General features: G+C 45.5%; 1 protein-coding gene across 2 annotated transcripts in view; it reads right to left on the bottom strand.

Moving 5' to 3' along the window:
* The window catches only part of HSF2BP (heat shock transcription factor 2 binding protein), a 94,975-nt gene that overhangs the window by 53,018 nt on the left and 26,735 nt on the right, over window positions 1–15,222 (bottom strand). For both annotated transcript variants that reach the window (XM_078452717.2, XM_078452718.2), the window contains exons 5-7: window positions 14,949–15,098; window positions 12,493–12,625; window positions 9,350–9,467 (exon numbers count right to left, since the gene is read on the bottom strand). In XM_078452717.2, coding sequence (XP_078308843.1) covers window positions 9,350–9,467; window positions 12,493–12,625; window positions 14,949–15,098 — 401 coding nt within the window. The remainder of the gene's footprint in view (window positions 1–9,349; window positions 9,468–12,492; window positions 12,626–14,948; window positions 15,099–15,222) is intronic.

Raw genomic sequence — 15,222 nt, 5'->3', positions numbered from 1 at the left:
GAAGGACCAGTCACCCAAAATCCCAGAAGGCCACAGTTTCCTCTGACACACAGAGAAGAAAGAGAGTGGGTGGGCATAAACGAGGCAGCCGCCATAAGTAAGGTCATGCCTACCCCCCAATGCTCCCTGGGTAGCAGGAAGGAAAGCCACTTGCTGGGAACACATCTGCAAGGGACCGAGGAACGGTGAAGTGGTCAAGGTCACAAAGAGTCTGAAGTCTGACCTGGCCACTCTGAAGACCAAAGCGGAGACTGGGGAGGACACAGACAGGGGCCCGGCAGGGGCTTCAGACCAGGAAAGGGTGAGATGGCATGGCTGCACTGGGAACCTTCTGGTCAAGCATCACTGAGCAGCCCTGGCATAGGAAAGGAGAAGGCCCATGGCCGGTCCGAGGCTGGAGCATCAGGAAAAGGGGGGGTGGGGGGGGGCCTGTGACTGCCAACAGGCAAGTAGAAACCTGGTGTGTTCCACAACGGGATCCCGGCGAGTGCGACAGAAGGCAAGCTGGCCAGGGAGGGTGACATTCAAAAGGAGCAGGAGCTTAAGGGGCAATGAGGAGGGAGCAGGAGCAGAGAGGATATGTACCTGAGCGCCGCAGTGGGCTCTGCCATGTCAGAGGCTGAAATGCGTGGCGGCAAGACTGGGTTATTCACGGTATAGAGCAGCAGCATCTCTGGAACTGAGAAAGGCAAGCAGCCTTGACATCAGAGCATTGAAAGCATCACCACAAACACGATCGAGACATTCAAGACCAAAGGGAATGGCAGGCAGGGGGGTGGGGGGAGGGCAGGGGAGGAAAAAGCTGAGAAACACTCATGAAGTTCACAGTCCAGAGGCCCAGGCTCACTGGAAGACTGAGCCCGCGTCACGGGACTACAGAATGTGTCCTCCCCGTGACATCTCACCACTATGTTACTAAAAGGCTGTTTACAGCACTTCCTTCTACCCAGGTCACCTGGCTGGTTATTGAGAAAAAAAGTCATAAGGCAAAAGGCAAAAAAAAAAAAAAAAAAAAAAAACCCATTCGCAGACAAAGCAAGCAACACAGCCAGACACGGCCGAGATGCCTGAGTCGTCAGACCAGGAATTCAGAACAACCATGACGAATACGCTAAGGGCTCTGATGGATAAAGCAGACCGCACGCAAGAGCAGACGGGCAAACGTAAGCAGAGAGATGGAAATCCTGAGGAAGAACCAGAAAGAAATTCTAGACACAAAACCACTGTGGCAGAAATAGAGGATGCCTTTCATGGGCTTCCTAGTGGGCTGGACATGGCTGGCAAAAGCATCTCTGAGCTGGACGACGCAGCCACAGAAAGCTGCAGAACTGAAAAGCAAAGGGAACAAAGACAAAACCCAAACAGAACACCCAAGGACTGTGGGACGATAAGGGAGGTGTAACCTCCGGGCGGCGGGAATCTGGGAGGAGAAGAGAGAGAGAAAGCTGCAGAAACATGCTTGAAACAACGATGGCTGAGAATTCCCTACCCTGACATCAGACACCAGACCCCAGATCTGGGAGGCTCCGAGGACACCAAGCAGGGTAAGTGCAAAAATCATGTGCCCCTGGGCACAGCACTGCCAAACTGCAGAGAATCAAAGAGGAAGAAAAAGTCCTGAAAGGAGCCAGAGAAAAGAACACCTCACCTACAGGACCAGAGACGAGATCCCATCAGCTTCTCTACAGAAGCCACGCAAGCACAGAGAGAGGACAGTGAAATTTTTAAAGGGTTGAGAAGGGAAAAAACAAAACAAAACAACAAAAAAAACCCCCAGAATTCTGCATCCAGTGAAAGTATCCTTAGAAAATGAAACAGAAACAAAGACTTTCTTAGACAAACAAAAATTATAATTTGTTGCCAGTAGACCTGCCTTGCAAGAAATGTTAAAATCTCCTTAAAGGAACATAAGTCACTGAAGGAAAAGTTACAAGTTGTATTTCTCTTTTCCTTTCTTGATCTAACAGCAGTTCGTTCGAAGTAACAGCAAGGAGGGTAGTCGCTGTGACTGAGGAGTCTGTGAAATGAACGACAACGGCACTGTGCGAGGCAGGGGAGGGAGGAGCGGGATGGTCATGTTACCATAAGGAGCCCCTGTACCTGGGAGCAGGCAGCGTTATCCGAAAGGGGATCAGGATTAGCTGTAAATGTATGGCAAGCTGCAGGGCAACCACCGAAAAAGGTAAAAGAGAAGTAACCTGAGATGCTAAGAAAGGAGAAGAAATGGAACCATATCACCTGCTCAGTTAAAACCATGAAAGGCAGAAAAAGAGTGGAGGACAAAAACAGGACAAAGACCAAGGGCAACAGAGAAACAAGGATGGCAGACAGTAACCCAACTCCACCAGTTACCTCTGTGAATGTCCAGGGTCCAAGTGCACCAACAGAAAGACAGAGATTGTCAGAGTGGATCAAAAGACACAGCTCAACCATCAGTAGTCTACAAGAAATCTACTTTAAATATAAAAATAAATATAGATTAAAAATAAATGGATGGAGGAAAATATACCATGTTAACACTAATCAAAAGAAAGCAGGAGCAGCTCAATTAATTTCAGAAAAAGCAGACTTCAAAGCAAGGAAAATTATCAGTGATAAAAAAGGGTATTGCACAGGGGCACCTGGGTGGCTCAGTCAGTTGAGCGTCCAACTCTGGATTTCAGCTCAAGCCATGATCTCAAAGTTCGTAAGATTGAGCCCCGCATCAGGTTCTGCACTGACAGTGTGGAGCCTGTTTGAGATTCTCGTTCTCCCTCTCTCTCTCTGCCCCTCCCCTGCTTATGCCCTGTCTCTCAAAACTAAATAAATAAACTTAAAAAAAAGAAGGGTATTACATAACAATAAAGGGGTCAATTCTCCAAAGAGACATAACAATTGTTAACATATATGCACCTAACAACAGAGTGTCAAACTAAGTGAGGCAAAAGATGATAGAACTACAAAGAGAAAAAGATGAATCCACCTTACAGCTGGAGACTTTGACATCACTGCAACCACAATGGAATGCAACTAGAAATTAGTAACAGAAAAATAACTGGAAAATCCCTAAATACTTGGAGATTAAAGAACACACTTCTAAATAACACAAATTATAGAAGTCTCAAGAAAAATTTAAAAATATTTTGGGGCACCTGGGTGGCTCAGTCGGCTAAGCGTCTGACTTCAGCTAGACTTCATGATTTCATGCTCTGTGGGTTTGAGCCCTGCCTCGGGCTCAGTGCTGACTGCTCAGAGCGTGGAGCCTGCTTCAGATTCTGTGTATCTCTATCTCTCTGCCCCTCCCCTGCTCATGCTTTCTCTCTGTCTCTCTCTCTCAAAAATAAACATTAAAGGGGCATCTGGGTGGCTCAGTCAGTTAAGCGTCCGACTTCGGCTCAGGTCATGATCTCACAGTTTGAGGGTTTGGGCCCCGCGTTGGGCTCTGTGCTGACAGCTCAGAGCCTGGAGCCTGCTTCCGATTCTGTGTCTCCCTCTCTCTCTGCCCCTCTCCCCCCATGCTCTCGCTCTCTCTCTCTGTTTCAAAAAACAAAAAATAAAGATTAAAAAAGAAAAAGATTATCAATGAAACTTAATATAAGAAACCAGCAGAGAAAAATCAATAAAACCAAAACTGTTTCTTTGAAAAGAACAATAAAATTGACAGAGAATACATATTACTAATATCAGAAATAAAAAGAGACATTACTACAGATCCCATGGAAATTGAAAGGATAATAACCTAATACTATGAACAACTCTATGCCCACAAATTTGATAACCTAGATAATATGAATCAATTCCTTACAAGACACAATCTGCCAAAACTCATACAAGAAGAAACAGATGATCTGTATAGGCCCTTATCTATTAAGAAATTGAGAAAATAATAACTTTCCAAAACAGAAAGCACCAGGCCCAGATGGGTTCACTGGTTAATTCTACCAAATGTTTAAGGAAGAAATTATACCAATTTTCTACAATCTCTTTCAGAGGAGAGAAGCAGAGAGAATATTTCCTAACTCATTCTTTGAGAACAGCATTACCCAAACACCAAAACCACACAAAGACATTGTAAGAAAACTACAGACCAATACCTCTCATGAACATAGATGGAAAAACCCTCAACAAAATATTAGCAAACTGAAATAAAAAAAGTATAAATAGAATTTACACCACGACCAAGTGAGATTTAACCTAGGTATCCAAGGCTGGTTCAATATTCAAAAATCAATTACTATAATCCATCATATCAACAGACTAAAAAAAAAAAAAAAATCACAAAATCATACCAATAGATGCAGAACAAGCATTTGACAAAATCCAACATCCATCCATGAAAAAAGTCTCTTGGTAAACTAGGAATAGTTTATTTGACAAACTTGATAAACAGTATTTACAAAAAACCTATAGCTAACATACTTAATGGTAAGAAACTCAAATGTTTTCCACTAAGATCAGGTACAAGGTCAGGATGTCCCCTCTCACCACTCTTTTTCAACATCATGCTGCAAGTCCCTATTAATGCAGGAAGTTAAGAAAATATAGTAAAAGATATACAGATTGGGAAGAAAGAAATAAAACTGTCTTTGTTCACAGGTAACATAATCATCTATGTAGAAAATCTGGAAGAATCAACCAAAAAAGCCTCCCAGAACTAATAAGATTATAGCAAGGTTTTGGATACCAGGTTGACATACAAAAGTCAGCTGCTTTCCTATATACCAACAATGTACAAGTAGAATTGGAAATAAAAAATGCAATATCATTCACATTTAGCACCCCCACAAATTAAATACTCAGGTATATATCTAACAAGATATATACAAGATATATATGTAGAAAATGACAAAACTCTGATGAATTAAATCAAAGAACTAAATAAATGGAGGAAAGAAAGAAAAGAGAGAGAAGGAGAAGAAGGAAGGAAGGAAGACATATAGACAGAGATATTCCATGTTCATGGATAGGAAGATTCAATGTGAAGATGTCAGTTCTTCCCAACTGGATCTTTAGATTCACCACAATCCCAATCAAAATTCCAGCAGGTTGTTTTGTGGGTATCACTAAACTGACTCTAAGTTTATATAGAGTGGCAAAAGACCCAGAATAGCCTACATAATACTGAATAACAACAAAGTTGTAGGACTAACATCACCTGACTTCAGGACTCACTACAAAGCTACAGTGATCAAGATGATGTGATACTGGAAAAAGAACAGACAAATAGATCAAAGGAACAGAATAAAGAGCTCAGTAATAGATCCACACAAACATAGTTCACTGATCTTCAACAAAGGAGCAAAGGCAACACAATGGAGCAAAGACAGTCTCTTCAACAAGTGGTACTAGAACAAGTGGACATCCACATGCAAAAAAATAAATCTAGACATGGACATTACACCCTTCCCAAAAATTACCTCAAAGTGAATCACAGGCCTAATTGTAAAATAAAATACTATACGGCTCCCAGGGTGTAACACAGGAGAACACCTATGACCCATACATGGTGATGCCTTATGTAGACACAACACCAGAGGTCCAGTAAAACAAATACTTGATGAGCTAGACTGCATTAAAATTAAGAGCTTCTGCTCTGTGAAAGACCATGTCAAGAGATTAAGAAGACAAGCCACAGACTGAGAGAAAATACTTGCAAATGACACAGCTGATAGAAGAATATTATCCAAAATATACAAAGAACTCTCAAAAAACTCAAAGCCATGAAAAGATATGAAAGAACCTTAAAAGATTATTACTAAGTAAAAGAAGCCAGTCTGAGAAGGCTTTCAACTGTATGGCACTGTGGAAAAGGCAAAACCATGGAGACAATACATAGATCAAGAACTGTCAGGGGCTGGGGCAGGTAAGAAATGAACAGGTAGAACACAGAAGATTTCTAGGGCAGTGAAAATACTCTGTATACTGTTAATGAACATATGCCATAATACGTTAGCCCCAATCCACGGAATGTGCAACACTAAGAGTAAACTTAGGTAAATTATGGTCTTTGGGTGACTATGTTGTGTCAGTGCAGGTTCACTGCTGGCAAAAACAAAAACAAAAACAAAAACAAAAACAAAAACAAAAACAAAAACAAAAAAAACATTCTCGTGAATGATACTGATAGTGGAAAAGGCTATGTATGTGTTGGGACACAGTATATGGAAAATCTCTGTATTTTCCAGTAAATTTTGCTGTGAAACTAAAACTGCTCTAAAAGATTTAAATCTTTTAAAAAAAATCCCCTTCTCTGGGTCTAAGGCACCCAAGCTGCTGAAAATGAGTAGCCTTTAGCCACAGAAGCAGAAAGGAAAGCAAACTTTCCAGGATAGAGGCAAGTTACAGTCAAGACAAGGAGAGGCCAAAAAGAAAAGTTTACTTACAGTACAAAAAAGGTCCTGGTTCCAGAGGACTCAAGGTCACGAGTTAGCAGTGAAGAAAAGCATGAACAAATGGCACGCAAATCAGAAGGCAGCCAAAAATGATAACGTGAGGAGACCCACAAGAGGCTGGTGCAGGCTGAGATCCCAAGCAGGTCTGAGGCGAACAGTCTATCCACTTTTGCTCCAGGCTTTGCTCTCTGTCAGGTGAAAAACTGCCAAGCAGTCAAGCAAACGTCTCTGAACGCAAGTCTGCCCATCTCCCAGTGCAGGACAGGGGCTGCCTAACATGCAAAGGCCCAGAGCTTCACGTACTGGAACCAGAGAGACTAGAAGACACACAGACCCTGTACAAAGCCTTGCCTCGGAAGTGCAGGAGGGGGCTAACTGGCCCCCAAACACTGACCTTGTACGGACCACAGAGGCACGAGAGACAACGGTGTAGTATCCAGAACACAAAAAACAGCAAGTCATTATGAAAAATACAACCCAACAGAAAACAGGCAAGAGACATGAACAGGTAATTCCCAGGAAAAACAATGTTACGAAAAAGTGAAAAGAGTTTCAACCTTACCAGTAATATACACCTAAAGACAGGCAGACGGATGTAGATAATACAAATATCCTTGATTAGAAAATAATAAACAGTGAAGTGCTGAGGAAGGTGTGGGAGACACAGAACTCTGATGCCCTGTGGGTGCAAGTGTGTACTTTGGTGACCCATCTGGCAGCGTCTTATCAAACTAAAAGTGTGCACGTCTTACTTCTCAAACATTGCATTTTTGGGAAAACTCCTAGAGAAAGAAAGCCTCACACAGGTTAGCAAGGAGATATTTGCCAAAGATGTTCACTACACTATTACATTTGCAGAGTAAAACCTGAAAATAACCTAATGTCCATCAATCTGGGATAAGATAATCCAAATGTTACATCTTTTTGGTGCAAGATATTTCAAAGGAATTAACTACGGGCACAGACAACTCCCAAAAATATACACAAAACTATACAAGTTATATGTTATGTTGTATTATATGTATCACTCGCGGACATGTATTTGTTAGTATAAAATACTGGAGCAGACTCAAGAATCTGGTTCCAGATAAGATGGGGGTGAACATGCCCCACCCTCTTGGTTCCACTGAATGCAGCTATGAATTCTGAACAGAATACACGGAGCAGCGATGTGAAGCCCCTGAAAAGGAAACAGCAGCAGACAGAACGGGCACAAGTCCAGAGTTAGAAGAACCACCAAACACGCAGCGAGTTCACCACTCAGCCCCCAAGCCCAGGCGTGGCAGTGACTCGCGTAAGAACGCGCACCGGAAGACCTCTTGTCGGGCTCGAGCAGTAGGAAGGGGCTCTGCCGGCAGCGGGGCCCCCAAATAACTCCCACTGTGTGGGCAGGAAATCTTCCTCACCGCCGGAAGGAACTGTGACCCTCTGAACCCCTGCTGCCGGGCACAGCTGCAGAAGCACAGGACGCAGCAGGGCACGCGGAACGCCGGCACTCCAGGCGAAGGGCTGGAAGGGGAGCCCTGGGTAACCAACAAGTACCAAGCACACCGTGGAGAGTTCAAGAGCTCAGGCGAGCGACCCCGCAAGGTGGTTCGTAAGCCCCGGCCTCACGCCAAGCTAGGCATGTGTGAATCTAATCAGAAAGAGCATACCCCAGCCTGAGAACTAAATTGCCAGCGATCACCAGGGTTTTAGGCTGACGCGGGTGGTACACGGGAGGGGCAGACCCAGCTGTCCTGCGAAGGCTTTCTGAAACTGCAAAGGACGCTGAAAACACAATACAGAGGAGGCAGGTGAGAACCTGTCCCTTGGACCCAACCAGGCTGTCTGCTCCAACAAAAACATCCACATTTTCCACAGTTTAAAAAAGACCAAGGGTCTCAAAATATAATATTCAAATATCCACAGTACAACCCAAAATTACTCAGCACACAAAAAAAATGGGAAAAATCCCAACTCACATGGGAAAAGATAACCAAGAGACACCACGCCAAGATGACAGAGACAACGAAACGTTCCAAGGAGGAAAGCCACCGCTCAGAATGAACAGTGTAGGAGGCAGAACCCTAAAATGGCCCAAGACCTCCTGCCCTGACCCCCAGGCTGAACACATAACACCCCGGTCACGTTCAGTTACACGGCGGAGAGTCTCGGCACACCTACCTGAGGTTACTAATCGGGTGCCTCTGGCTTATCAAAAGGGAGTTTATCCAGTTATGCCTAAGCTACACCCCCGAGCCCATCCACGTACAGCATCTTCTCTGGCTGGCAGCGGAAGAGGAAGTCTGAGAGCTTCCAGGTTAAGGACTCAGTGAGCCACCGGACCCTGAAGACGGGTGCCTCACGGGATCAGAAACTCCGTCAGCCCAGGAAGCTGAGACAGCCCCACAGGCCAGTCAGTGAGGAAACGAGGACCTGAGTCCTATAAGTGCAGGGAGCTGGATTCGCCAGCATCCTGAACGTGCCCCAGGTGGGCCCTCCGGAGCCTCCGGAAAAGAGCCCGGCCTGGACAACACCTCGGCTTTGGCCATGTGAGGCCCCGCTCAGAGAGCCCAGGTGAGCTCTCTCGGACTCCTGACCCGCAGGACTGTGAAGCAGGTGCCGTTTGGGCCACGAAGTTTGTTACCCAGTAGAAAACAAAGGCAGATTTTGGCACCTGGAGGTAGGACACTGCTGTAACAATCTCCTATTTAAGTTCACTTTGAGGTAATTAAGATGACCTTAAAGTGTCACATGATAGCATTTGGGACTCACCGATTGCTCTAAGGTGAGAACGAGAACACTCTTTTTGTTTATTATTTTTCTAAAATAGTACTGAACAAAGAGTGCATCCCTTAATTCTCCGGGCAACGTGTTTCTTCTATTTTTTTAGAATTACTGCCAAAGTAACTGTGTTTGCTTGAAAAAGAAGCCCCATCGGCAAATTCTAACTAATAGGTAAATAAACATGAGCTTTTTAACATCATCCACCATACACTTTGAGTTTCGTGCACTGTCCTGGCTTCAAGTCTCCCAGAAGCTGCAGAAAGGTGTCCAACAGCACCCGACTTGAATTAACCAAGAATTCGCGACCACATGCTATGGCAGCTACATCTGCAACAGAAAGATAAAAAAAAAAAAAAGCATCAAAATCGCTGTTACTTCAGAGTCCGGAAAAGTCTGCCCAAGATGGGATGCAGAGACCGGAGAGCACACAGGGAAGCCCTGGGACCACCTGCAGAGAGAAAGAGAAAGACACCGGGTGAGCCCCCAGCTGTCCCAGCCTCCGGAGGCAAGCGGAGCCGCCTCAGCTGAGGCCCCGCACAGCGCAGAGTGGCACCTCACCCTCCAGGCCCGAAGCAAGAGAAGCGACTGTCCTTGTTTGAAGACCTGAAGTTTCAGGTGCTTTGGTACAAGCGATGGAGAACAGGACATCGCTAAGGTACCAGTGAAGAAAAAGCTACAGAGCAGAAAACACACCTCGGTGGGCAACAGCACCCAACGAAACACAGCAAATTCACTGGTAAATAAAGTCCCAGACCACGTGTCCGGTATCACGAGAGCAAACGCCGAGCCTGTACTTCACTGACTTACCAGTAACTACAGAGCAAACTACAAGGTAAATAAACGTGAGTAAATGCCTACAAATAGCTCCAGGATTAGTCCATCTGTCCGGGAACGCTTGGGAGTCAGCTCTAAGACTACACCAAAAAGGGTTGTTCTATTGTAGTTTTTGCAGAAAACTGCTAAAATGTACCCATTTTTTTCTCAGTTTATTTTCCTTTAAAATTATTTGTAGAGGGGCAGGCGGATAGGTGGCTCAGTCGGGTAAGTGTCCGACTTCGGCTCAGGTCACGATCTCACACTTTGTGAGTTCAGGCCCCGTGTCGGGCTCTGTGCTGGCAGCTCAGAGCCTGGAGCCTGCTTCAGATTGTGTCTCCCTCTCTCTGTGCCCCTCCCCAGCTCACACTCCGTCTCTCTCTCTCTCTCTCTCTCTCTTACTCAAAATAAATAAACATTAACAACATTTTTTAGATATTTATAGATATTTCTGTTACCATAATAATCATATAATTTTAATAATAAAAAATAATCTTTAAATATATATATTTTAAAGTTTTTTTTTTTACATTATTTTATTTTTTAGAGACAGAGAGAGACAGAGCACAAGTGGGGGAGGGGCAGAGAGAGAGGGAGACACAGAATCTGAAACAGGCTCCAGGCTCTGAGCTGTCATCACAGAGCCCGACATGGGGCTCGAACTCACAAACCATGAGTCATGACCTGAGCTGAAGTCGGATGCTCAACCGACTGAACCACCCAGGCGTCCCAATATATATAAACATTTAAAAGTTTATTTATTTTGGGGCGCCTGGGTGGCGCAGTCGGTTAAGCCTCCGACTTCAGCCAGGTCACGATCTCGCGGTCCGTGAGTTCGAGCCCCGCGTCAGGCTCTGAGCCGATGGCTCGGAGCCTGGAGCCTGTTTCCGATTCTGTGTCTCCCTCTCTCTCTGCCCCTCCCCCGTTCATGCTCTGTCTCTCTCTGTCCCAAAAATAAATAAAAAAACGTTGAAAAAAAAATAAATAAAAAAAAATAAAAGTTTATTTATTTTGAGAGAGAGAGCAGAGGAGGGGCAGAGAGGAGAGAGAGAATCCTAAGCAGGCTCCATGCTGTCAGCACAGAGCCTGACGTGGGGCTTGAACCCATGAACCGAGAGTTTGTGACCCGAGCTAAAATCAAGTGTTGGAAGCTTAACCGACTGAGCCACCCAGGTGCCCCTCTCATTGTGGTTTTGATTTGCACTTCCCTGATGGCTAATGATGTTGAACATCCCTTCATGTGTTTATTGGCCATTTGTATGTTTACTTTGGAGAAATGTTTATTCAAGACTTTGGCCCATTTTGAACTGATTTATCTTTTATTACTATCTTTGAAGCTTTCGACCAACGTGTAAGCGAAGTAGAAGGCACGCTTTCTCTTTGTGAGTTCCCAGGTAAGCAACTCCAGGCAGGAAAAAACAAAGCCAAGTTGAGTTTGTAAGTTGGGCAACAGGCTGCTTTACCTGCTGGCCAACTGCCCCACCCCACACACCAAGCAGTAATTCAGGCGGTTCAGATTCACAACCCAACAGAATGACAAATCATATTCATCACAGACCTTTGGGTCCCCTGAAAACAGCAGAGAACCCAATCAAGTCGGCAAACGCCTTTGGTTTAAAAAGAGACTTTAAAACAACTTTAAAAGAGCAACGCGAGCCCCCTCCACCCCAAGGTGCGATGTTGGAAGCACGCAGTGCCGTCCTGGAAAAGGGCTGGGCTCGGTCAGGACCACCGCAGACACCACCCGAGTCTCAATATCCACCTCAAAGAAGTATCACCGATTTGGCAGGAATCACGAAGAGCGTGTCTACACAGGATCTGCCTCATTAGGACTTCAGTAGATGAAGGATGATGCCATGAGGAAAATAAGACTTCCTCTCTCTTTAATAGCAGAGAATTACCCTAAGAGTGGCATAGGATACAGCAGAGAGGACAGAGCAACGTAACAGAGAAGATTGTAAAGAACAAAACAGTCATGGCAACACATCTCTTTCACTGACTTCAGAACTGTGACACTCACCAGTATGTATCACTCCCCGCTGTACTGAGATATGACTTATTACATTATTTAGTCATTTGGCTTTATCCCTTATAGTTTTATCATGTATTTGTATCATAAGAATAACTATAATCTTTGGGAAGCAACTTAGGTTTCATACCAAAACAACAGCAAAGAGCCTCACTTACGCTTAGCTTAAGGCTTCTACTTTAGCTGGACATTAGCAAAATCACCAGATCTCCAAATAACAAGTAGCTAAACTTAAAAGTTTTGTTTTGACTTCTTTGCATGCGCAGAACTGAACGGAACACACAGACTCATCTTGTTTCCTGGATCCGTCACCTCCCTCACCGGTGGGTGCTTATCAGAATCACCTGGGTACTGGTACTGGCCCGGCCCCACTGAATCAGACCCTCCAGGGTCAGGACCACAGGGCATCTGGAAAGTTCCTGGAGATGCTCCTGCACACACACCCCTGGCTGTAATCACCACTCCAGGCACACCTCTGACAGTTCACTGCATCTAAAAAGAATTACTTACTTGTTACGATCCCAGCCAGAGCAAACACAAACTGATTTTCATCAGAATCGAGCTCCTTGACATCCCCGTCCAGTGACTTCACAAAACTCTCCATTGTTTGACCAGTGATGTTGAAAAACTTCAAAGCTTTATCCTGAAAGTTTGGAAATGAAAAGTATCACACTTTTGCACCAATGCCAGTACAAAACACAAGAGTGCAAGGGCGCAGAAGAAAAGCTTGTTTTAATTATCGGAAGCAGTGGTTAGAAGTCTGCTCCTTCATGACAAGTTCCCACTGAAAAGACCAGAAACAGGACGTTTGGAAAACTGTAGAAAAATTACCCTCGCAGACAGAAAGTAAAACAAAATCCATGTGAGGGAAGAGCTCAAATTTGTGCAGCAGTGGAAGCATCAGAGTGGGCTCACACAGCACGCACCAGGAAGAGCTAGAAAAATACAGTGTTTGTTCTAGGCATGAAACCATAGGTTGCAACCTTTGGAGAATGGATTTTCAAATACAATCGCAACAGAAACTTCAACTTGTCAAGAGATGAAGGCAGTGAGCAGGCTTGTCTGGCAGTTTAATGAATCTGCATTACTTGGCAAAAGTATCTCCCAGTTTGCAGAACCTCTGAAGCATTTCCTGGGCGGTGGGGGGGGGGGGGGGGGCTGGGGCTCTAAGGAATAGCTGAGAAGCCAACGTGCTTGCAGATGGCGCGAGGCTGCTTCGTGGACTGATACAAGTGTTCTCAGACTGGGCTGTGCTGATGATCACACAACTCTGGAAATGAGCTAAAACCACTGAATTGTACACTCACAAATGGGTGAATTATATGACGTAAGTTACACCTCAATAAATGTGAAAATACAGGGGCGCCTGGGTGGCGCAGTCGGTTAAGCGTCTGACTTCAGCCAGGTCACGATCTCGCGGTCCATGAGTTCGAGCCCCGCGTCGGGCTCTGGGCTGATGGCTCGGAGCCTGGAGCCTGTTTCCGATTCTGTGTCTCCCTCTCTCTCTGCCCCTCCCCCGTTCATGCTCTGTCTCTCTCTGTCCCAAAAATAAATAAAAAACGTTGAAAAAAAAAATTTTAAAAAATAAATAAATAAATAAATAAATGTGAAAATACAACCAATCTCTCCACCTAAAGTCACACGTGTTTACTTCTCTAAGTCATAAGTAATTCATTGCAGGTCTCCCACCAGACATCCCTGACTTGTACTTCCGTTCACGACCACACCACTCTCCTCGAGGGCAGCCACAGCCTCCTTGGTCCCTCTGGTCCTCTGGCACCACGCCTGCCTCAGGCACCGAACCCCCCCCCCCTTCTCCCCCCTCCCCCCCCCCCCCCCCCCCCCCCGCCAACCCTGGCCCCTTCCCCATACCAGATGCTGCCCAAGCCACCACAGGGCCCTCTGGGCTGGTATTCCTGGCCCACCTCCACGCCCACAGCCCGCCTCCCATCTACCCTCGCTCACAGTCAGGATAGTCTTCCCAGAGTCTCCTGCCCCACCACTCTTTTACTCAAAACCCTCAGGGAATCCAGTCTTACCACCCACCAGATAAAATCTATGACCTGGCATTTGAGGGCTTCCAAAATCTCACCCTACTTCTGGGGCATCATCTCACCACGACTTTACCACGCTGCCCCTCCACTGTGTGTCAACTGACCCACACACAGGCCCTAAAACAAATCTCAGACTTCTCACCCCAGGCTTCTGATTAGGCTATTTCTCTCTCCTCCTGAGATACCCTCCCCATTTTCTGCCACTGCCACCTATGCAAGTTAATCAAAGCCCACTTCAAATCTCTTTTCCTCTGGGAAGTCTCTCGGGGGATGTGTGTGTGTGTGTGTGTGTGTGTGTGTACTATTAACATAGGTATGTTAAAAAAACATACCACTTTCAACAAATTAATTCTTATGTTACCCACGGGGTAACGTATATAAAAGCACTTTAAACTTTGTTAAAAGCAAGGCACCTGGGTGGCTCGGTCGGTTAAATGTCTGACTTCGACTCAGGTCGTGATCTCACAGTTCATGAGTTCAAGCCTCGTGTCAGGCCCCGTGCTGACGGCTCGGAGCCTGGAGCCTGGAGCCTGCTTTGGATTCTGTGTGTGTCTCTCTCTGCCCCTCCACTGCTCACACACTCTCTCTCTCTCAAAAATAAACAAACATTGAGACAAAAATAAAAAAATAAAAACCTTGTCAAACGCGTATAGATGCCAAGTAACAATACTGGAGTGGCACTGTCTCCGCGAGCACTATACAGACTGTGGGAGATGAGGGACCTTATCCCACTGACCTGACACACCGCCTAGAGCAGCTTATGCTGGACTCTGCACAGCGGGTGTGCCGACGCCTGATGCGTGAACAAAAGACGTGGATGTCACCCATAGGTGCCTCAGCAGGCACGCTGTACCCTCGGTATCCCATAAACCCAGATCCACGATACGTAGGGAGCCGAGGGGCCATGCTTACTCCTCCCAGGATGGCCTTGACGACGTCCTCGCTGCTGGAGACACCCCACAAAAGCGTGCAGGCTGCTGCCCCCATCTCTGTACAATACTCTGCCTGTTGCAGGAGTTGCTGCTTTGCTTCATGCAGCTGCTGTCGGAGAGCGAGTTTCTCCTAAAATCAAAGCAAAATCAGCAAAATAAATACCATTCACCCTTGAGATATCTCTATTGTGTTTCTCATTCAAAGGTTGAGAACAATGCATACGGAGTTATAGGAAACAGTTGGCAAATGAAAA

Source organism: Panthera onca, chromosome C2 (genome assembly GCF_046562875.1).
Source record: "Panthera onca isolate mPanOnc1 chromosome C2, mPanOnc1 haplotype 2, whole genome shotgun sequence".
Lineage (NCBI taxonomy): Eukaryota > Metazoa > Chordata > Mammalia > Carnivora > Felidae > Panthera > Panthera onca.
Note: the sequence above shows the minus strand (reverse complement) of the source record. Positions and strands in the feature narration are given on the sequence as shown.